Below are 21,302 nucleotides of genomic sequence, written 5' to 3' on the forward strand. Positions count from 1 at the left end.
CAACTGGTAAGCTCAAACAATTGCCTCTAAGCGTCTCTGCGGCGTCGACGAGTTCCCAGGAGCAACGGCGAGTACGAGGTGGCCGTTCCTCAATGGTTGATCCACTGGGACGGCATGACAGAGGAGGAGGCCACATGGGAAGACGCGGAATACATGCAAGCAACATTCCCGGAATTCAAGCCCTGAAGTCTTGTCTTCAGGGAGGGGCACTGTCAGGAACAAAGCACACAGCGACATCATCAGTACAACTTCGTCGATCCAGTCCCTTCGTTTGGCAACGGACGCTCCGGATGTCTTCACCTTTTTTGAACCGTACTTTCGCGCGCTAAACGTGTTTATGATGTAATAAGCTGGAACTAATTAATCTGCGTGGTCCTACTCTTGTGCTATAAAAGAGTAGGAGTGGGAGGAAGGAGGCACGCTAATGAAAACCTAAAATTTCTATCCCTGTTTTGCACTTTACTTTACCTAGTTGTAGATCTGAGCCGCCGGAGCTCCACCTTCTTCCTCCTCTCCGGCTATGGCCAAGTCATGATCCACCGGGGTCCTGACACCTTTGCCCTACACCCCATCTTTCGATGGCCGTCCTTGCAGCTGGCTGACCACGTCGGCGCGATGGATCTCTCCTTCAACACGCGCCGTCGGCCACTCGATGCAGGGCGGCGCGGTCAGATTAGCCGGAGAATTAGGTGGAGGGAGAGAGGTGAGGAGAATACATCAACATCATGTGGCAGTGCAACGCAACCATGGTGGCCATTACCGTTCATGACCGGCCGTGCCGGGCGCTGCTTGGGGAGAGATGCGGGCGTCGAGCGCGTCCCATGGAGATGATGCCAAGGTGAGCCTTCTTTCAATCATGTTCGTCCCCTTTGCTCCTGATCTCTCTCACTCTCTTGTATGCGCCAACTCTGTTGGTGGCTAAATAAATCCAATGTATGCCCGAATTTCTAATTAGGTGCGCTAAAAGTTTCAGAATGACGGATTAGGGATTACTGCATACAACAGACGTCAGTCCTAATTACATTGCCCCCTAGGTAAAAAATTAAAGAAGATAGTAACCTTAGTTCCTGTAGGTGCTAATTTGGTTGCAGAATAGATTTTATGATGGCTGGCCTTGTGCAGTAATTATTTTTGTAATGCTCCTTCCTTTTGATGACCGGAATCTTGTCCTTTACCAAAAGGTAGCTTCGAGATAATCATATTTCATATTTTGAGCAATCTCTTGTTTCAAAGTTCAAATCATTCTGATGGTGCTGTATTGTGTTGTTGTTGTTGTAGATTTTCAAGGGAGATATGCACATCCCCATATGGTTTTCGTCAGCTGCACAAGATCTTCTTGATAAGATTCTTGAACCAAGTCCAATGAAGAGGACACAGGTAGGTGTACCTCAACCAGCGGAAGCAATAGCGGCCAAGGCTCCATCGCTTTTCCCAATAGGTCCTAGGCTGACACATTGCTCCTGCTCCTCCGGCGAGATTGTACCAGCTATGGCGAGTACATGTCGCCCCATCTCTATCTCTGTATTTATTTCTTCCTTCACTCTTTGTTGGCGTTTGTTATACGCAGCTCATATGGTTCATCTTCAAATCTGGCATGCACTATATAGGTTGTTCTATATGATCTACTAGATTGTTTGATCTTGAGATGAAGTGAGTTCCATATGTAGTATGTTTTTTGGTGAATCTGACATTTTGTTCATAATTACGGCATCTTCTATTTTTTCCTTATCTGAGCAAATCATTGTATGACTTGATGATGTTTCAGGTGTTAATCCTACAATTAAATGACCATCATCTTAGTGTAAATTGCATGGACATTCTTGATCTTGTTTTACTGTGCTCCGGTTGGCTGTAAAAGAGTGAGTTGCCATTTCACATCAAACCAGAATTTAATCTGTCACTACATTTGTTTTCTCACGATGTTGTGTTCTTTAATTTTATAGGAAACATTCCAGTAGAACACACCTTAGTATTGTGATTTCTTACCATCTTTATATTTTTTTTGCAGAAGAACCATCTTTATATTGTGGCTGGACGCATGGTACCTCATAGAGCACCTCAGAGCGACTCCGGAAAAAAGCACCTCAGAGGCTATTGTAAAATATCAGAATTACGTTAATATCAAAATTACGTTGCAACAATATGAACACACCACCTGAGCTTCACAGGAATATAGGAAGATGCAAAATGCTGATTTTGTTTGCCCTTTCCCGATGTCTATTCTGGGATATTGCTGTTTAACATGTAGTTTCCTATTCAGGTTAACGTGCATGAGTGAATCTTTGGAATACCGGTTCAGAAATTAAGAACGTGAAGGACTTAGTCTGGGATCTGGTGAGTATTCTGCTTATATTAACTCGCTATTGCTTTTGCAGAATGTAAAGATGGATTCAATGAAAGCTGAAAATGTTGGGGTTCTCTTCGAAACGTTTATGTTTTCAGTCCTTTGGTTTGTATTATTTACTCGACAGAGCACTTTTAGGAATACCATGTTGAAGCCTGAAAGATTTTGTTCCAGTTTTTTACATACGAATAAATTCTGTGCTAAATGTTGCTCACATGGCAATCTTAATTCATGTGTACAAATCAGCTGGGTTGTATTTTGCCGGTGAAGTTCTCATAATTTGTGCAATTACCAGAATCACTACCAAATTGCGAAATTCTTTTTCATCATTTTGACGCCCTTGAGAAGTTCAGTTATGGAGGCCTTGCATTATATGAAAAGAAACAACAACCAGAAGTAGCGGATACTGATATTCAATTCGGCTAAGGATTCATGGTGTTCACGAGCTGCTTTAAATTTTCTTTGAGCTGATACTTAACTCCATTACTTTTCAGGGGTTGCAACTAGCTATGGAAACAGGGATTTTCGTGAATTCAGGGAAAGTAGGTTTGAGGACTGATCCTTATGCTGTGCAGACGTGGTCTCTTTAATTTTTGTATCTATACTGATATAATGACCACATAAACAAGTCAAAACTTGGTGTGCTCTTTTGCAGGTCCAACTATCGAAGGACCAAGGTTCTTGTGTGAAAAAATCACCAGGTACTCCTATACCATGAGAAGGCCTTTTATTATACTATCAGTTTAGAGTTAGACTAAAGAACTTCTCCCTTCATTTGCTTCCCACTTTCAAGTGTACATTGAGTTCATGTTCTGATTAGCTGTACACTTTGGTCAACAACTTCATATTGATATTAGACAATGCCTACACTAGGGAGAAGATACTGAGAATGGAGAAGGCTATTCTGAATATGCTTCAGTGGAACATTACCATTCCTACACCATATGTCTTCTTTCTGCAATTTGCAGCCGCAGTGACTTCCTCTGATTCCAAGAATGATAAGGAGGTAAATAATACATACATACACTATATAATTTAAAAGTATTTGCACTGTAAAGATATGAGTTTGTGTGTTGAAGAAGTTTCTCTTATTGAATGAATGTAGATTGGCGTTTTCAAAGCCATCCATGGTTGATGTTGCTGATGCCTACGGCTCTACGCAGCTAGGCTCATGCTCATCCCAAGAAGACTCCTATATGGACTGACACCCTCAGGCATCACACTGGCTTTACTTAATGTACTCATGCACACTAAATCACACAGCTAATATAAAGCATGCGCACTACTGATTTACATAAACCTCTCTCTGCTTAAATTTAGTGTCCAGGGAATTTTCAGGGATGCGCACACTCTGACTGCCCTGGCCCTGAGAGAAATCGGTGGTGTATAAGAAGTATTCTAGCTACAAGTGGGAAGAGTCCATGCTTGCATCTGCTACCAAATTACAAATAAATAGGGATTTCTAGGAAGCGTTTGCTTTAAAGTGCAATTAAAGGCATGTCTGGCATTTGATTTGTTTTGTCAGTTACATAGGTATACAAGAAGGCATGATACTGCTCGGTTTCTATGATCTCAGTTCGTTCTAAGAACATGCGATTTATCTTTATTACTTTGCAGTTCTATGTAACTTGTTTGTTGATCTGTGTAGCATGCATGGATTGTATCATCTAAGCTTATAGATTTGCAATACGTTACATGTGCTCAAACCGAAAATGGTGAAATGTGTGGCTTCATGTGTAATTGGTGCAATTGAGACGCAAATGGCCAGTCAGACTTGAAGGAACAAAATTAAGGTGCTTGAGCGGCAACTGGACGGCTAAGATGCCATGATAAATCATCTATTGCTCCTGTTTAAGAGCTTAATTGTTTACTCAGTTAACGTCGCTTCTTCATTGCCCATACATGTAGAAGACAGAATGTGCACATGTTAAAAAAAACATGCAAATATCCCATTATGATTCATAGATTGATCAACTCTGTGCACCAGCAGTGAGGGCGTGTGTAAGAGGTTGACGTCGGTCGTCTGCGGTCCACGAACAAGAGGGGTACAACAGTGTAAACGTAAGGGTTTAAATTGACACAGTTGATCATGCCACCTCTCTACCAGTTGCCGTCACAACTACCTCCCTCTTACCCGAGAGGTGAATGGCGTCGACATCGTTCGAGGGGTGCCTCCATTGTGGCCATCCTCACCAGCGCCACAAAGCTTACTTGCCAAGAAAAGGCACATCGGTAGATCTCACAAAGAACAACAACACGAGATGGGAAATTGGGCGTGAGAGTGAGAAGGAGAAGAAACCAGAAACACCCACCTTGCATAGCACTTGGGTCACGATTGGGCCGCGATTGGATCGCACATAACCGGTGAGGAGGCGCCCCATGGGGCGCCCCAACCACTAGTCATTATAATGTCACTCTAGAAACTAGCACGATTGACGTGGGCTGTTCCACAGATTCCACTTCGTGAAGGTTTCTGCATACCTTCCGTGTGAGCCACTTGGCCTAAAGTTTCAAGATCTGATCTAATTAGATCGTGGTGCCGTTTTGAATGATATAGGATGTGTTTGCCATAGAGTCATTCATGATTCACAAAGTATAGTTAGTCTAAATTATGCTGGACACTGTGGAACACATAACTTCAGATTAGCAACTGAACATTGAACATACTTAACTATTTCTGACTACAGTTAGTGTAAATATATTCAGTGTAGTGACTCATTACTGTATTTTGATCAGCACTAGAAATAACTTTCTGTGATGTTTTATGCAGTTTCCATCTCTTATAAGTAGACAGTACTGCTGTACCTCACAGCAATAGACAAAGAAAATGAAAGGAACAATCTCAGGACAACAAGGTACATCGTATTTATTTCGAACATTTCCAAATAATTATGTGCAAAATAGATTTTCATCATTTCACCAATAATTTTTTAAACAAAAATACCTAAATACACGAACCACGGATGAATTTACGATGTATATGCAACATAGTCTTGTATCACAGTCCGTACTGCAACCGGAATTCTCCATCGGACCATGTCAGGCTCCCAAAAGTATACCCACCTTGCACCCTCTGCTTCGCCGCGAGAGTGACCCTAAATGTCGCACTACTAGTAACCCCAACTTGGGTGAAATTGAGCACAGATGGTTCCACTGACATGATTACCCCTGCTGGAGCCTCAACAACTGCCTGATAAGTCGCTTCCGTCGGCCCAACATTTGTGACGGTGCGCATAGCTGTGACATTGTCCTTGAGGTCCGGCACGCTGATCGACGGAAGGTTGAGATTAAGTTGGTACGGCTCGCATTCGCGAAATAATCCTAGAGTGCAGTTGAAGAACTTGTTGTACTCTCTTGCATCCACGTCGTAGACTAAGCCAGGGTCAACGGCCTTGTCCGGGTTTATGTGGCCACCACCAAAGTCGAAGGGGTCAGCTAGTTTCCTTGGGAACCCCTCGGCTTGGATTGGCATACTGAAACGATCGGTCAATGAAGCTGCAGACCATCCCAAGCAATAATGGAGTTTATCATATACTACTCTGATGAACTATTTAGAAGAATTTTTGCTACTGTTTTGTGCATACCTGTGGTGACCATAGCAGACTTGATCATGGCAGGTGACCAGTCGCGGTGGACCGACTTGAGCAGTGCGGTGACCGCTGAGACATGAGGACATGCCATGGACGTCCCGGACAATAGAACATAGGAGTCGCGCACAGCCGCCAAGATGCCGACTCCTGGTGCAGCTACATCGGGCTATCCAAAACATGCATAGAGGTAAGTCTTCAACACTCAAACCCCAATCGTTTCAAAACATAATGCATATAAGTTTTGACCTAAGTCAAAGTTTTTTTATTTTATCGAGTAAATCCATTACGAGTTTTGATAGTGCATATAAATATATGCAATATGACATATGGAGATTTTTTTGAACTTTAAATTACATGGAATTTGTAAGTGTTATATCTTGGAATGAATAAAATACTATACCTTGAGTATGTAGGGAAACTCGGCGCTAGGGCCTCTCGATGAGAAAGAGGCGACCCTCGGTGCCAACACCCCGTTCCCGATGACGGTCACCGTTGGGGACACCATCACCACTGGATTCCTAGCATGGCCACGATATATACATGAGTTGTCGGACAAGAAAAACAGTAAGTATCCACCTTGTTTCAGATGGCCGGTCGCTATGATCTCACCCTATTCTTTTCCAATACGAAGTGATTCTCTGCGCGATTTCAAAACCCAACTTGGGTGAAATTGAGCACAGATGGTTCCACTGACATGATTACCCCTGCTGGAGCCTCAACAACTGCCTGATAAGTCGCTTCCGTCGGCCCAACATTTGTGACAGTGCGCATAACTGTGACATTGTCCTTGAGGTCCGGCACGCTGATCGACGGAAGGTTGAGATTAAGTTGGTACGGCTCGCATTCGCGAAATAATCCTAGAGTGCAGTTGAAGAACTTGTTGTACTCTCTTGCATCCACGTCGTAGACTAAGCCAGGGTCAACGGCCTACATGGGTGGCCGCATAATCTGCGGATTGGTGCTCCTACTGCGTCTTAGGCGTTTTGCATTTTATCGTCACAATGTGTATTCCGCTTTTTCTTTTATTTCTTGAATATTTAGAGGACTTTTGAACTACTGTAGGCATCAGGTCGGGTATAATTGCTTGTTCATGTTCAAGTAATAAAAAAGCGTTCATTATTGAAAAAAAACTAAACAAAAGTTACTTTGCTGGAGATGATCTAGCTTGAAGCAAGAAAAAAAAGTCCCACGAAAAAACGCTGAAATCCACGGCGCCGCTGTCCACAGTTCCTCTGGAACAGAACCCCATTTCGTTTCCGGCACCAAAAAAAAAGACCGCAAGGTTCGTCCTGTCGCAATCCCCTTCCCAAAACCCTACTCGTCCGCCCTCCGCCGCCTCACCAGCCATGGATGCCGCCGCCGCCGGCCAAGGAGAACTCCGAACCTACGCCGATGTCGAGGAGTTCTTCAACAACATGTCGTCGGAGGGCCCGTCGGCGCAGGACCGCATCGATTACATCGTCCCCTACATCATCTCCCTCCTCCCTCCACCCTTCGTCCCCGCCCCCGACGCCGCCGACGCCTCCGACTCCGAAGACGAGCACTTCTCCCTCACCTCCTCCTCCTCCGACGACGACGAAAGGGATGCCGACTGGCCCGCTGTCTTTCCGGCGGCGCAGGGTGACGGCCAGGACCACATCAGCCGCCTGACCAACGACCTGCTCGCCAACGTCATCTCCCGCCTCCCCACCAAGGAAGCCGCGCGCACCATGGTCCTCTCGGCCCGCTGGCGCGGCCTGTGGCCGTCGACCCCGCTCCTCGTCGACGACGCGCACCTCAGGTACCCCGGCGAGTCCCGCGAGATCCCGGGCTTCCACGCCGTGCGCGCCATCTCGCGCTGCGTGGCCGCGCACCCGGGCCCCGTCCGCGGCGTGCGCATCACCCGCACCTCCTTCCACATGCAGGAGTACGCGCTCCAGCGCCTGGTCGCCGGCCTCGCCGCCAAGAACGTGCAGGACCTCATCCTCTTCAACCGCCCCTGGCCGCTCAACATGCCGCTCCCCGACGACATCCTCCGCTGCGCCTCCCTCACCCGCCTCTACCTCGGCGTCTGGCACTTCCCGGACACCGCCGCGCACCGGCCCAACCTCCCCAACCTCCAGGAGCTCGGCCTCTTCCACACCATCATCGCGGACAGGGACATTGACGCCTTGCTCGCGCGCTGCCGCAAGCTCAAGATCCTCTCCTTCGCCATGTCGTACAACTCCGATTCGCGCCTCCGCGTCAGGTCCCGCAGCCTCAGCGCCGTGGTTGAGTGGAGATGCAGCTTGGAAGAAATCGTCGTCGATGATGCCCCCTGCCTTGAGCGCCTGCTCTTCGATAGTATTGGCGACCGGAGGCTCGTCAAGATTGTTCAGGCGCCCAGGCTGGAGGTCCTCGGGTTCTTGGACCTCCAGCTCCACGAGCTCCAGATTGGCGGCATTGTCATCAAGGTATCTGCGTCTTGTTACTTCTGTACTCTGCACTTAATTAGCATTCATTACGTGACTGTGCAACCAAATAACTTGACTCAATTGCAGGCTGGGATGAATGTGAGAGCTAGAGCCATGCTGCCAAGTTTGAAGATATTTGCTGTCAAGGTGCGGTTTTTAGATCAGACGGAGGTCAAGATGCTGCCCACTCTGCTCAGATGCTTTCCTTCTCTTGAGACACTTCACGTCATGGTACGTAGTTTTTGTGTCATAAGATATTTCTTCATATGTCGATTGCAATTCAAGATGACCACATGGATATCAACTTATTCAATCATTTGTTGTTCATTGCTATGTATTCCAGATTGATAGTGTAGGTATCAGTTCTAGCACTATTACTTGTAGTTGGGTGCAATTTTAGGATTGATACCCTAAACATTGCCATTGTTTTTTTGCTCAATTTCAGTCCATTCCTGGGTCACCTGATACCGTGGTTCCTGCTGGGTTCTGGGAGTCCCTGGGCTCTTGTGACTGCCTCAGAAGTCACCTCAAGACCTTAGTCCTCCATGGATTCCAGAACCTTAACCAAGAGCTGTTGTTCCTCAATTACATTTTGGAGAAGGGTAAGATGCTTAAGACCCTGTGCATTGTTCGCAGTGAGATTGATGACTTTTTAGCGGAGGCATGCCACGTGGTACCGGAGGTAGGCCCGACGTCAGGTTTCATTCTTCAGTGCGACACTCCATCAGGTGGAAGCAGTGGCAGTGACATTTCTGTTTGTCCCGCCTCCCGCTACTGGAGCTTTCAGCATGCCATAGACTTGTCAGTGAAGGATCCCTTCTATGCGTCGAGGCATGACGTGACCTGGATTGCTTGTCGTACTGAGGATGAGAGTTTGTGTTTCTGATGATGGTGGTTATGAGGATATGGTAGTTACCTGTTACTTCTTCATCAATTTGCGGTGAACTAAGAAGGTGGACCGAGCCCATGAACGTCTGGAAGCTAGTTTTATCAGTCGTGGCACTCTTGAATTTTTTCGGTGAGACTAATATGATTCTGCGTTTGGATGTACCTTCGCTTTGGCTTCATGTTGTTTCGGGCCTTTTTGGCTTGTAGAAGTCCTTATTGCTCGCACAATCTATCTCCATTGATATCCTGATGCACTTTGTTCTTTTCCTGCTAGTTCATAACTTAACCTAGTTCCTGGAATGCAATGTTTGTTACATACTGATCATTCGGTGTTTAAGTTTGGATGAAGAATCTTGTATGGAAGTGATCCCCGTGTGGTTAATATTGTTCAGTTGCACGGCAAAGTACAAACACAATTTGGTGTTGGCAATTTTTCTGTCACTGTATCCTATATTGCCTCTTTGTCTAAGTTTTGTAATGCTGTATGAGAGTTATTGTTCAGCTGTGTGACAAAGCGCAAACACAATTTGATGTGAGCAATTATTCTGTCACTGTATCGTGTATGCCTCTTTGCGAGATAGTACAAACCAAGCATTTCAGACCTATTCACCCAAGCAAAACAATTTGAGTGATTTTTCTGTAGCTGTATCCTGAATTGCCTCTTCGCATGATACAAAACAAGCAATCCAAACCTATTCGCCCAAGCAACGGGCTGTTTGGTTGAGGGGATATCCTCAAGTGGTTAGTGGTAGTCACTAAAAAAAGTGGTTGCCTGGTTTAGATGCGAGAGGGGATGAGGGTAACCAGATTCCATGAATATTCCTCCAAAACGGTGGCTGAGGCCATCCAGCAAAATGTCGCGGATGAGGCCAATCACTTCTGGCTCCCGCCCTAGCTTCACCTGGAAAAAATATTTTGCGTGATTTCGCTCTCTCACTGCCCGCCCAATGAAAAGAAAATCCCCGATCTTATCCTGTTTTCCCGTCTCTCTTGGCTTGTAGTGAAAGATTTGTCGTTACTATAGAGAAGACGGCTAGCACCGACAGCAACTCTCTTGGCTTGTAGTGAAAGACTTGCCATTGCTATAGAGAAGACGGCTAGCACCGACAACAACTCTACACTTGAGCTTTGGGAGAACATGAAAACACTCCCAGGTTTCGGTTTTGGATTTCCTTGCCTATTACTATGCCTACTTGGTGGAGAATCCTCGTACTGCAACAGCGTTCCAAGTGTTGGAGAATGACCATAAGATGATTAGGGTTGCTAGGTATGTGAAAAATACCTTCTCAGATTTTGTTCCAACTATTCCAAGTGATGGAGGAGTCGAAGGTTGAAGGCTGCTTGCATGTGTGTTACCTGACTTGCCCTTTTGATGACAACCAAGCATTAGGCTACAAGTTGTATGGACTTGTGACTTTTGATGACAACTCAACAATGAGCTATGTGGTGTATGAACTTGTTGAACTATGGCATGTAATAGTTCTAGCTAGGCTAATTAATATTTAGTATATTGTCGAATTGTGATATTGGACTTTAAAATTGCTAGAAATATATTTTATTTCGAAATTACTCTTGTTGACTTGTTTCTTATATTGTTATAGTGGCAATCTCACCATGCAAGCAAAGAGGTCACCATTACGAGCCATATCCACCCCAATCACATTTTATCTTGCGACCAAACAAAAAAATGGCAAACAGGAAAAATGGCTATCGCTAACCAGGTGGCTGGGGTGCCCCCATCCCCTAAGGGCTCGTTTGGTTACTCGAATCCCGGCGGGTTCCCGGCCTTTTCTCGAGGAGATTTTTCCCCTAGTCCGGAGGTCGGGAATAGAATCCCGGAGTTTTGCTCCTGTTTCAGTCTATTCCCGGCCGGGAATATTTTCCCGGGGAATTTCGGTCCCAACAGCCAAACGAGCCCTAAAGGATACCCATGAACCAAACAGCCCCTAAGATAGATTTCCTTGTACAGAACAATGAATCTTCCAAGGTGTGCGCTAGCATCCTATAGCACCACACTGATGTATCATCCGACCATCCAGCGAAACTATTTCGGAATCTAACCCCTAAATTCGGTGCCAATGAGGATGAAGCCAAAGTTGCACAGGTGGCATTAAGGAGTTTCGGCAGAAAATGAGTCAAAGGGTTAGAAAAATTGGTCAAAGGTTTCACTTTGGTTTCTCGGTTGTGGCGTGGAGTTCACTTTAGGCGCCTTGCACTATTTTGGTTCCATTTTTGCTGGTGCCGAAATAGAGGTCAGATTTCAAAATAATTTTGTCGATAAGAAATTAGTTTTACCAATGGTTGAAATTTGTCAAAAAAAATAAAAATAATTCAGTCTCTTCGGTTTGGCCTCCCAGTGAAACAACCTCAATGCTGGACTGCTGTAATCACAGACTATTTTTTGACATGGGTGATCACTTGGAAATGAACACGAGGACTTTTTTTCTTATAGTCGCAAGTAGTACATGGTAGGTTCACGAAATAAAATGAACCCGTCTTTTAAGCTTGCCTAATTTTTTTTTTTTAAAGATTACCTTTGCCTCAAATCTGAACAGTTCAATTTGGCAAGAACAAAGCGTGGCCAAAACCCAGCCGTCAAGATCCACGGCCCCACCGCATCACTACCCTCCAATTTCTTCCTCCATCCCTAGTACTGTACTTCCATTCTGGTGCGGTTTCTTCCCCGGCTAGATCCCATCGCCGCCGATGAGCCGCGACGCCAGCGGAGTAGCGGCGAGCTCCGCCTCGCAGCGGGGGGAGGGCGCCGAAGGCGCCGACGCGGGGCTGGAGAGGACGGCTGACGCGGTGGAGGAGCTGTACCGCCTCCGCGACACGTTCTTCCCCCGCGACCCCGCCGAGAAGCCCGCCGCGCTCCGCGCCCGCGCCGACGCCGCCCTCGCCGTACTAGACTCCCTCCCTCCCGGTATACCTCCATCTCCTAACCCTCCAGTCTCCCTCTGTTCCTTTGTTTGCCATTGATTCCTCCATCGGTAATCGGTAGCTGACGACAGTGAGCTGTACGTACACGGGTAAAACGGATTAGACGATTTTCAGCAATCAGAATCAGCTAGTAATATTGGGGGCTAGCTCAGTTGTCTGTCCCACTTCTCTACTGTTTAGGGTTTCGTTGTCTAGCCAGTGTTACTGTTACTGTGCAATTCGCCAATTCAGTAGCAACTAAGTTGGGTGTCAGTGTCTGTTGGATATGCAATGTCGACGCCTGGGACACATGCTTTTTTGTTTGTTTGCAAGCGTTCTATGTACTCTTGTAGTATCCATGCCCGAAAAATGAGCTGATAACTCAAGCTCAGAAACAAATAAACAACTATACAACTCACGTGCATAGTAACTGTGAGTCAGACACTTTTTTTGTGTGATTAGGTGTGAAAATGGATTGAACACGGGCGATAGTGTCTTATATACCATGTTTGCTTTCGGGCATACTCTGTAGACCTTGTTGAGAATATGGCCTACCCTTCTGCCTAATCCAACTTCAAACAAGAAAATTATGGTCTCTAGAACATATAAGTGCTAATGTATATCTGGATAGCTGAGACTGTATTCGTAGTTGACAGACTTATGTATATGCAGTATCCAGAAAATATATGAGCTGATAGCGTCGATATTTGAAAGTGTTCTGGATCGTAAAAAAACAATCCAAGCCTTTTCACCCCTAGTTGTGATTATATGTACATATATTTTTATCCTCATCATTTGTCTCCTTCCTCACCCTTTCTAGCAAAGTTCGCGTTATGCTCTTTTCAATACTAAGTTTTAGTTCGTTATGCTCTTTTCAATACTAAGTTTTAGTTTGTTATACCTCCAGAGCAAAGGAAATCGCCACAGCAGCGTGCTGTTTGTGAGTTCTTGAGGGGGAAAATACTGGATGTCTTCCCTGAGTACAACAAGGAGGCCGAAGATCATCTATCGAAAGCAGTATGTAGCCGAAGACTAGACCATTTCTTGTATACGTTTTCTCTCTCGTCTAGAAACTTAAAACAACTGCTGTTGCTACTGGACACATTAGGTAAAGCTGAATCCATCTCTTGTAGATGCATGGCTATGTTTGGGCAACTGCATCTGGAAGAAGGGGGATCTGGCTTCAGCGAAGAATTGCTTTGTATTAGCACTGGACAAGGTAAGTCTCAACCTTGAACAAGTTTTTGTACGTTTCCAGATTTATCCAGCGTAATTTCATTTGGCAGGGCGCAGATAAGAAAATACTGTGTCAACTCTCCATGCTTGAAAGAAGTATGGCTCAAGGTGAGGATGCCCTCTATCATGTAGCAACCTCTTCAGTTGATAGTTTCTTAAAATCACCATATTGCAGATGGGTTATTATCACTAGTCTCATACTTGCATACTTTTTTTTGTATTTATGGACAAACATCTGCTAATCTGAGATTAAAACAATCAATTCAATCAAATATTTATTTAGTTAATCTTTGATCCTTACTTGGATGTGCAACACCAAGATAATAACAATATACTCGTGGATTTTGTCAGAGCATTCACCATCAGTTCTAGTGCTAATATTCTGGATACCATCAAGTGTTGGGTATCAGTACACCATCATTTTCAAGGACAGTGATATGTGCAAAGCCTGGAAATAGGCTTAGCTTTAGAGCAAGACCAGCACTCCTGGCCTTGGTTTATCTTGTACATTATTCTCTGTTTGAACTCTATGCTGGCATGATTGACCAGGTCAAGCTTTAATACTGTTTCCGTTGTGGGCTGAATGAGCTTAATTGCTGATAATATAGTTGCAGTCATGTTTGACCGCTTAACAGTTACTGTATGAAATCAACCAGTTGACTAGGAATCATCTAAAACGAGAGAGCGCAAGGGAGGCCGGGATAAGTAGTAGGAAGCCTGGCTACTTAGTGGGGTTAAGCAATCTTTCTGAGGCGAAGGTTGCCCCTTGCAGCAAGGTAGTTCTGCATGTTGAGTGCTCTTATTATAGATGTAATGTACTTGAGTAGCACTGTGATGCTATCTCCCGAAGTGAAAGGCACAAATCCTGAAACCGCGTTGTTAGCAATGGTGATGTTATTGTTGGTGTTGCGGACAGTTAGTCGGTCTGTTCCTAACTTCCTATGTGTGTCGTGTTGCTCGGCCTTGTCTGTTCTTTGGATTGCTTTAGACCTCGGTCTAGCTAGGTAGTTTGCCCGTTGTTGAGGTTTTGCTTTGTTTCCTGAATAGACCAAGCTGTTGTGGTTTTCGGACCTGGTTGCCTTTATTGTGATTGAATTTATTTTGAGCTTGAAATTATAATGTATGTTTCTAGCCTTCTGAATTTCCGATGGAGATGATTTTCAGCTGATTTGTGCTATGTCTTATTCCTCCCATGGGTGTTCAGGGAGGTCTCTTGCGCCCCTCAACTCTAAAAAAATTACTATGTATTGTTGATTAGAATTGCTTCACAAGTAATTTGCATAATATCTTCATGTTGGGCCTCCATCTAGTGGATGCTTTAATGCTGAACTGCTGTTGTAAAATTGACAAAATGTCTTTCTTCAGATTTTTTTGGTTGCATTTTTTCGAGCTTGTTGCATCATTTATTTTGCGTTCGCCTTTTCAGGTAGTGAAGATCAAAAGTTATTGGTGGAAGAGAGCATTAATCATGCAAAAGAAGCTGTAATGCTGGACATAAAAGATGGAAACTGTTGGTGTAAGAGTCCATTTGTTCTATTGTTGTTGCCTATATTCCTTCTCTTCAGCATCTGCCTTTTCTTTTGAAACATTTAGGCATGGATCAGAAGCTCCTGTTCTAGGTGGGAGTTCTCATTTGACCTTTCTAAATGAAGCAGGTCTTAACCTAAATTAAGAAATAAAGCTAACAGGTTCCAGCTCCTGGCATTACTATTTTTTGTATGTAAATAACTAACGAGCTGAACAAGAGAAGGAAGTGTGATTTATTGATGTCAGAATTTACACCTATTTTTATCTTTTTAGAATAAATGACTAGTAGTATCAAAAGAAACATAAAATGCACGATCTGTTGCTGTATGAATATATGAATATGCTGCAGCTGTTTTGATCTAAGGCCTACTGAAGTCAAGGCTAGTATTTCTAAGCCATGACATACATTGTTCTTGCATGTGCCTTATTCTTTTCTGAATGAACATAAGATTGAATATTCAGAGGTTTATTTTAGATTTGTACCCAAGATATTCAAGTTCAACAAAATTGTTTACTTTCCTTTTCTGTTAGATAATCTGGGAAATGCATATCTCACAAGCTTTTTTGTGAGTGGGGCCTGGGATCACACTCAACTTCATCATTCAGTCAAAGCATATCAGAATGCTGTAAGTTGTGCATTTTTTACATTTAATTATGTTAGCGCATTAGTTTGGAAATCATGGAGACTAAGGGATGGATCATTTTTGTGTAGTTTTCCGTTCTTTTCTTACACCTTCCAGTTATATTTTGTGGTGTACTTTTGTTTACTCTATTTCCAGGAGAAGGATGAAACTACAAACTTGAATCCAGACCTTTATTATAATTCTGCCACCGTGAGTACCCCAGATAATTAATTTGGTAGCAAAATCAGTTAACTTCGACCAAGAATTTCATCATTTGCATAATAAATATTATATTGATTCTTTTCCAGGCTAACAAATATTTAGAGAATTACGAAAGAGCCCTTAGTGGTTTTGAAGCTGCGGCTTTAAAGGACCCTGACCTTGGTGCTGATACAGAAGTTCAGAAGATCACCAGTCTCCTTGATAAGCTTGTGAATGCAATGAAGGTAACTTTTGTATCTTGGACTGCAGAGTTTTAACATGTATTAGTAGAAACAACTTCACTGAGCCTTATTTGAACTTAATCTAAAACAGATAAAACTTGATATTTAATGGTCGTGCAGAACTGGAGATCCTTCTAAGTCATCTATTTCATTAGATTAAGCAAACTAGTACATGAAATGAGACGAATAGGCATTAATATATTTCTACAACTGTAGTGATATGAGAACTAGCTTTTTCCCCTGTAAAGCTGAGAATCATATATGTAACTCTAACAGCATCAAAAGGAAACCCCATGCCTACAGTTGATGTATACAACATTGAAGTGCTTGTGTTCAGTGTAGAATTTTGATTTGCTCATGTGATGAATACTTCTATTACCTTTGTAAAAACTTTTATAGAATGGTCAATCTGTAGACACCCCCCTCTTTAATGTGCAACTCCTTATGATATGGCACATATGCTCAATCATTTTATGATTCAGTCATCATTTGCTCAAATAATTGTTCTGATTAAAATAAGTTGTCTTCAGGGATATGGCATACTGTGGTTACTGGTTTGAAAATTTATTTTCTCTGTTTAATTTCTGCTTATAATAGATTTCTTTTTCAGGGACAACTACGATCCAAGCGATTAGCATCATTGGTGTCTTCTTTGGGTGAAGTCAACTGTAATACTCTCATTAACAATGCAAGTGTTGAAATTGTATGAGTTCTTTAATTATTCTTTTCTAACATATACCTTTCATCTTTCCTTGTCATCATAGTAAAATCATCTCACAAGAAAGCAACCATAAGCATTCTATCAGAGGGTTTAAACAAGATGGTTGCTGTTTTGGGAAAAGTTGTGCTTTTGATAAGACATGACGATGTTGCTCCACTGTAAGTTCCTTCAATCCGTCATATTCAATAAGTGTTTCTTGCATGCTTCATTATGACTTGTTTCTTTCGTTTCTCATTTGATTGTGCTGCTTTGAACTATATGCAAATATATTCTAAAAAGTATCATGGAACAATGTACTGTTGGAAAAATTATTAACTATCATGAAAGACGGAATTTGAAAGATATGATGCATGCTACTATGGTCCATCCTCCAAGCATCTACTTTTGGTTGGGAAAATAGTGTGTTTAACTGACGTGAAAGAAATAGAAACTGGGACTTCTTTCTGTGGTTTATTAACTAACTCAATTCAGATAAATTAAAAAATTCCAGCAAATGTTCACCCCTGGCCGGAAGCTGTGTTTGCTCTTTTTCTGCCAAGAATTGATTTCGAAACATTCAGCCAAATTGAATGTAAACTTGAATATAAAAATTGCTCTGTGATGCATGAAGTACTTTTTAAGTTAACAGCGTCGTCTGTAAAGTTCTCAAGTTAGTTTGATGACCATAGATTTGTCAGTTATTTGTTAATAGGAATTTGCAAAATATTGGTCAATGTGGTGTTAGCTTGCCTGGTAGAAACCAGGATTTATGCGTACCAGTGGTTTTACTCAGAATCTTGGATCCTGATTGTATTTTATTGTATTAGTGCGTAGAGTATGGTCACCTGAGCATATGCCAGAATACTATGCCTGAACAGAGTAAGTAGACAAACCATTTGTCTTTTTGCTGAACTGCAAAGCTAGAATTTTTTCCTATTAGCAACCGAGGATCTTGTAACATATTTCCAGAACAGTGTTGCTAAAAGATATGTACTTGGTTACCGTAATTTGACGCACAATGTAATCAGGTAGATGAATACAGCTTTGTTCCTTTACAGAGTGCATACTTAAAATATAAAAGACACTGCCACATCTTTTTTTTCTCCTGTTACCTCATATGCTTTGCAATTTGTATTATCCACTTCAATGGGACAACCTTATGATTTTTCAGGTATTATTTAACTTGTGACTCAGATCAGTCTTATTTTATACTATCAGTTTATGGGCTACGAAATGAAGCAGTAAGATCCCTTAGCACCTGGTTACTTTTTGAAAATGATGATACTGCATTATGTGTTTATTGCTTGTTTATATTAGCTTTGGGAAAAATGGTTTGGTACCACCGAGGGCTCTGGTTAATACCATGAAAACCTAGACCGTTGTGCGGCATATGGTTTCCGTCTCTCATTTCGTACTATTTGGTTGAAAGGAAACTGGTTATATTTGAATACACATATATATGTTACATTGGCCAGAAGATTACAGCTAGATATGGAAAACCCCATGGTTGAAAAGGCAACTAGTTTTATTCAAATCAACATTTAAAATGATGTACATCAAATCCCACTCCCTGATAACCAGAAGTAACCACTAACCACGATGGAACTAGTACATCTTCAAATTATAAATCACCAGCTTTTTTTTTTTCTTCTAGTTTTGGCGGTGCAGGAATAGTAGTGACCTGATCCTTTTTTTTCTTTTGGAAACTCAGTATATTAAACCGTTACTCCAACATCAGGATTTTGTATTCCTCAGCTTGTCTGGGCTCAGCCTATTCCACCATTAATTTCCATTATATCTTTGAAGTAGTACTCTACAATGCCATACTAGTCAAGCAATTTGTTTCTCAGGTTTAAGATATTACTGGGTTTATTAGAAAAAAAACCATGTCTGTTACTGGTGGCACTTGGCACAGTGGTGTCTTATGCTCCATGTGGCAATGGCTTCTGCGATGTCTGATATACCTGCTAATATGAACCTTTGCGCAACAGATTAAAGAAGGTGACCGGGTGGCACTGTTGGAACCATACTACAGAATCCTGAATATACGATGGAAAGAGCAGGTATGCCTTTGATACCAGTCTTCTTCTACGTCTTTTTGCATTTCGTTGCTTCAGACCTTCCAAGTAACCGTCTTTAAGAACCTATAGACTGTTTAATGTTTTTTTTAGAGTTTAATATTCTTCCTTTCCTTTCTTAGAGTTTAATGCTTTTTTTTTTACTTTTGAACATTTGCTATTTTTACCACGGCTAGAAGTAAAAATACATCTGTTTGGAAAAGATGAGAAATAGATAGAGGATGTCAATTAGGTGCAGAACCAGATCTTTTTCTTAAATATTTTCCTAACCAAACTTTATCGGTTTCGCTTCACTTCTTTTTTGGACAATTAGTTTCTTGTACCGTAGAATGTTTATTGTGGTCATATTATCAGGCTCTATTAAACCTCTCACGCTTGGCAATAACTTGCATCTTCTTTTATTTGATGTCAAGCAGCACTACCGGTTCAAAACGATTCGGGTGGACTTCCCTGAACAAATTCTTATCAACGAGAAGGCACCAGCTCCACATCATGTGATCCGCGCTTCAATCCATGCACAGAATAAACCATGACTGTCGGCCAGGATTCTTGTTCTCCATTTTTCTGTAGTATTAGACACGTGTGCTTGCATCCATGTGGAGCTGTGTCAGCGAATGAATACTTTTTGCTTGGTGTGGTAGCTATTGATGTGGGGGACTTGTTTGTAATGCCATGTAAATACCATATTAGTGTGCTCCCGTCCCGTCTTGCATTGTAGTGCATTGTAAATCATCCAAAGCTCTATAAGGTGATGAACTTGTGCGTTGACCTGGCTAATTTTGGTTGTGGCTGCGGGCCTGCGGAGCTGGAATTGTTGGGCAGAATTTGGGGCGAGCCACATCGGCAGGTAGTCCGACTTGGCTTTCCGGCATGTGCTCAAGTGCACCGGACTGTATTCAACCAATGGCAGCCGTTCGAATAGAGAACCTACGGGCTACGGCTAGGAGGATTCATTCTCGCTATTTGAATTGGTGCCTCTCAGCTACCTAACCCTGGGCTGAAAACATCCCCAAATCTTTCATTTAGCCGTGGTTGGTGTTGGCGAATTAAAAAAAAGAAAGACACGTGCTTCTTAATTCTTTGCTATCTAGCACCATCCTCTGTTTCAAACCATAAAATGTATTGTATCTCATGCAGGACGTAATATAGTTTGAGACGCACTTTGGGAGTACTTCCTCTGCCCTGAATTAGATGTTACATATTTGTCTAGATTTGCATGTATCTAGACACTTAAATGTGTGTACATGCCTATTTAGACAAACCTGTGACACGTAATTTGGGACAGATGGAGAAGTAATTAAATAGTCTGTCTCCCTTAAGACGATCTTAGAAAAAAATAGAAGCATGTTGCATCTGTCACACTGATCAGTTTGTGTATGGATTATGCATGTGACTGATGTGCTCACTACATGAAAGTGGGGGAGGGGACACCATCCCCTTACTCTTGTATCTTCCCTCCCCGTCTTATCCTCTCGTTCTGTTCCAATCCACTTCGCCATGTACACCGCCTTATCCCCTCCTCTGCTACCTATTTGACCGATCTAGAGTCGAGGTTGACATGCTAGCGGCGAAGACGGCCGTGGATACTGCGGTGCTCCCCTCCGCATCCTATTGAGCGGCGCCACATGTGATTGCCAACTATCACCCACCCTTTGGTAAATATAGCAAAAATATTAGCACCCTCCATCCCAAAATATAAGACGCCCTTGATTTTTCGCTGCAACTTTACCCATGACTTTTACTTATAATATGTCCAAAAAAATAGTTTTAAAAAAATATATGAAATGAAAGAATTTTGCATGACGAATCCAACAAAAATATAACATGTATACATTCCTGATCCATAATTTTGTTTATAGTGGTGGTCAAAATGTGTCAAAGACTAGGAAGAAATAGCTTTCTTTATATTTGGAACGGAGGAAGTAGCTTTTGTAGGGTGACTTTTCAATAAGTATGTTGTCTTATATAAACATGACTATATTTTTTTAGATTCTCAGGGAGACATCCTCCCCGGTTCCATTCATATAAATGAAACCAATGTTCAGGTTACAGAGAAAGTAAAACGCACCCAAAACGCCACTGCTTACCACCTAAACAGGAAACAAGTTTGAAACACACAGACCCCCTCCCTCCAGGAGCAACCAAACCAACTTACAGCTCAGCGCAGATCAAAAGCACAGCCACAAAAGCTAACCACCGTTTCTAACATCACAGCAAAAGCTCTACCTCTACTACTCCAGAAGCCAGGAACCCAGTTACAGCAACATCCAGGAGAAACTACCACATCCTACACCAACATCACTGCATGCCTTGGCGTTTTCACAGCACCACATGCACCGAAGCCTCTTCCTCCGGATGCTCCTTCAGGTAATCCAGCGAGGATCTCCCTCCATGTGACAGCTTGGAAGCAGGAGCCCACGAAGCAATCCAGTCCAAGGACTCAGTGGAGCCTTGATTTTTGTAATGTCCCAGGTTTAGAGACGATCGAAGGGTAGATTTTAGAAAGGGATGTGCATTGCATT

At 42.9% G+C, this 21,302-nt stretch overlaps 4 protein-coding genes and 1 pseudogene across 6 annotated transcripts; 4 read left to right on the plus strand and 1 right to left on the minus strand.

Annotated features, from left to right (window-relative positions):
* The first annotated feature begins 438 nt into the window (after positions 1–438).
* Positions 439–1,998, plus strand: LOC124691728 (CBL-interacting protein kinase 1-like). 3 transcript variants are annotated; one of them, XM_047225003.1, is made up of 3 exons: positions 1,066–1,181; positions 1,279–1,495; positions 1,766–1,998. In XM_047225003.1, the coding sequence occupies exons 1-3, from the start codon at positions 1,137–1,139 to the stop codon at positions 1,786–1,788; spliced, it is 285 nt and encodes a 94-aa protein (XP_047080959.1). In that variant the 5' UTR covers positions 1,066–1,136; the 3' UTR covers positions 1,789–1,998. The 3 variants fall into 3 exon arrangements, 2 of the variants coding, with proteins under 2 accessions (XP_047080959.1, XP_047080958.1); XM_047225002.1 differs by having other exon boundaries at positions 1,279–1,491; XR_006999117.1 differs by lacking the exon at positions 1,066–1,181 and adding an exon at positions 439–838 and having other exon boundaries at positions 1,279–1,998.
* A 344-nt stretch (positions 1,999–2,342) lies between these two features.
* Positions 2,343–3,964, plus strand: LOC124691729 (cyclin-B1-1-like). The gene is made up of 4 exons (XM_047225004.1): positions 2,343–2,913; positions 3,000–3,045; positions 3,202–3,350; positions 3,450–3,964. Exons 1-4 carry the CDS (start codon positions 2,854–2,856, stop codon positions 3,477–3,479), a joined length of 285 nt encoding a protein of 94 aa, XP_047080960.1. The 5' UTR covers positions 2,343–2,853; the 3' UTR covers positions 3,480–3,964.
* A 1,349-nt stretch (positions 3,965–5,313) lies between these two features.
* LOC124689706 lies at positions 5,314–6,439 on the minus strand (annotated as a pseudogene).
* An 841-nt stretch (positions 6,440–7,280) lies between these two features.
* Positions 7,281–9,529, plus strand: LOC124691730 (F-box/FBD/LRR-repeat protein At1g13570-like). Its single transcript, XM_047225005.1, has 3 exons — positions 7,281–8,366; positions 8,454–8,597; positions 8,812–9,529. The coding sequence occupies exons 1-3, from the start codon at positions 7,281–7,283 to the stop codon at positions 9,250–9,252; spliced, it is 1,671 nt and encodes a 556-aa protein (XP_047080961.1). The 3' UTR covers positions 9,253–9,529.
* A 2,431-nt stretch (positions 9,530–11,960) lies between these two features.
* On the plus strand, positions 11,961–19,317 carry LOC124689707 (tetratricopeptide repeat protein 5-like). Its single transcript, XM_047223192.1, has 13 exons — positions 11,961–12,177; positions 13,081–13,190; positions 13,282–13,392; positions 13,460–13,517; positions 14,836–14,925; positions 15,468–15,562; positions 15,716–15,769; positions 15,868–16,005; positions 16,613–16,670; positions 16,767–16,881; positions 17,874–17,943; positions 18,694–18,765; positions 19,197–19,317. The coding sequence occupies exons 1-13, from the start codon at positions 11,961–11,963 to the stop codon at positions 19,311–19,313; spliced, it is 1,305 nt and encodes a 434-aa protein (XP_047079148.1). The 3' UTR covers positions 19,314–19,317.
* Positions 19,318–21,302: the final 1,985 nt, after the last annotated feature.

The sequence above is a fragment of the Lolium rigidum genome, chromosome 2 (assembly GCF_022539505.1).
Source record: "Lolium rigidum isolate FL_2022 chromosome 2, APGP_CSIRO_Lrig_0.1, whole genome shotgun sequence".
NCBI lineage: Eukaryota > Viridiplantae > Streptophyta > Magnoliopsida > Poales > Poaceae > Lolium > Lolium rigidum.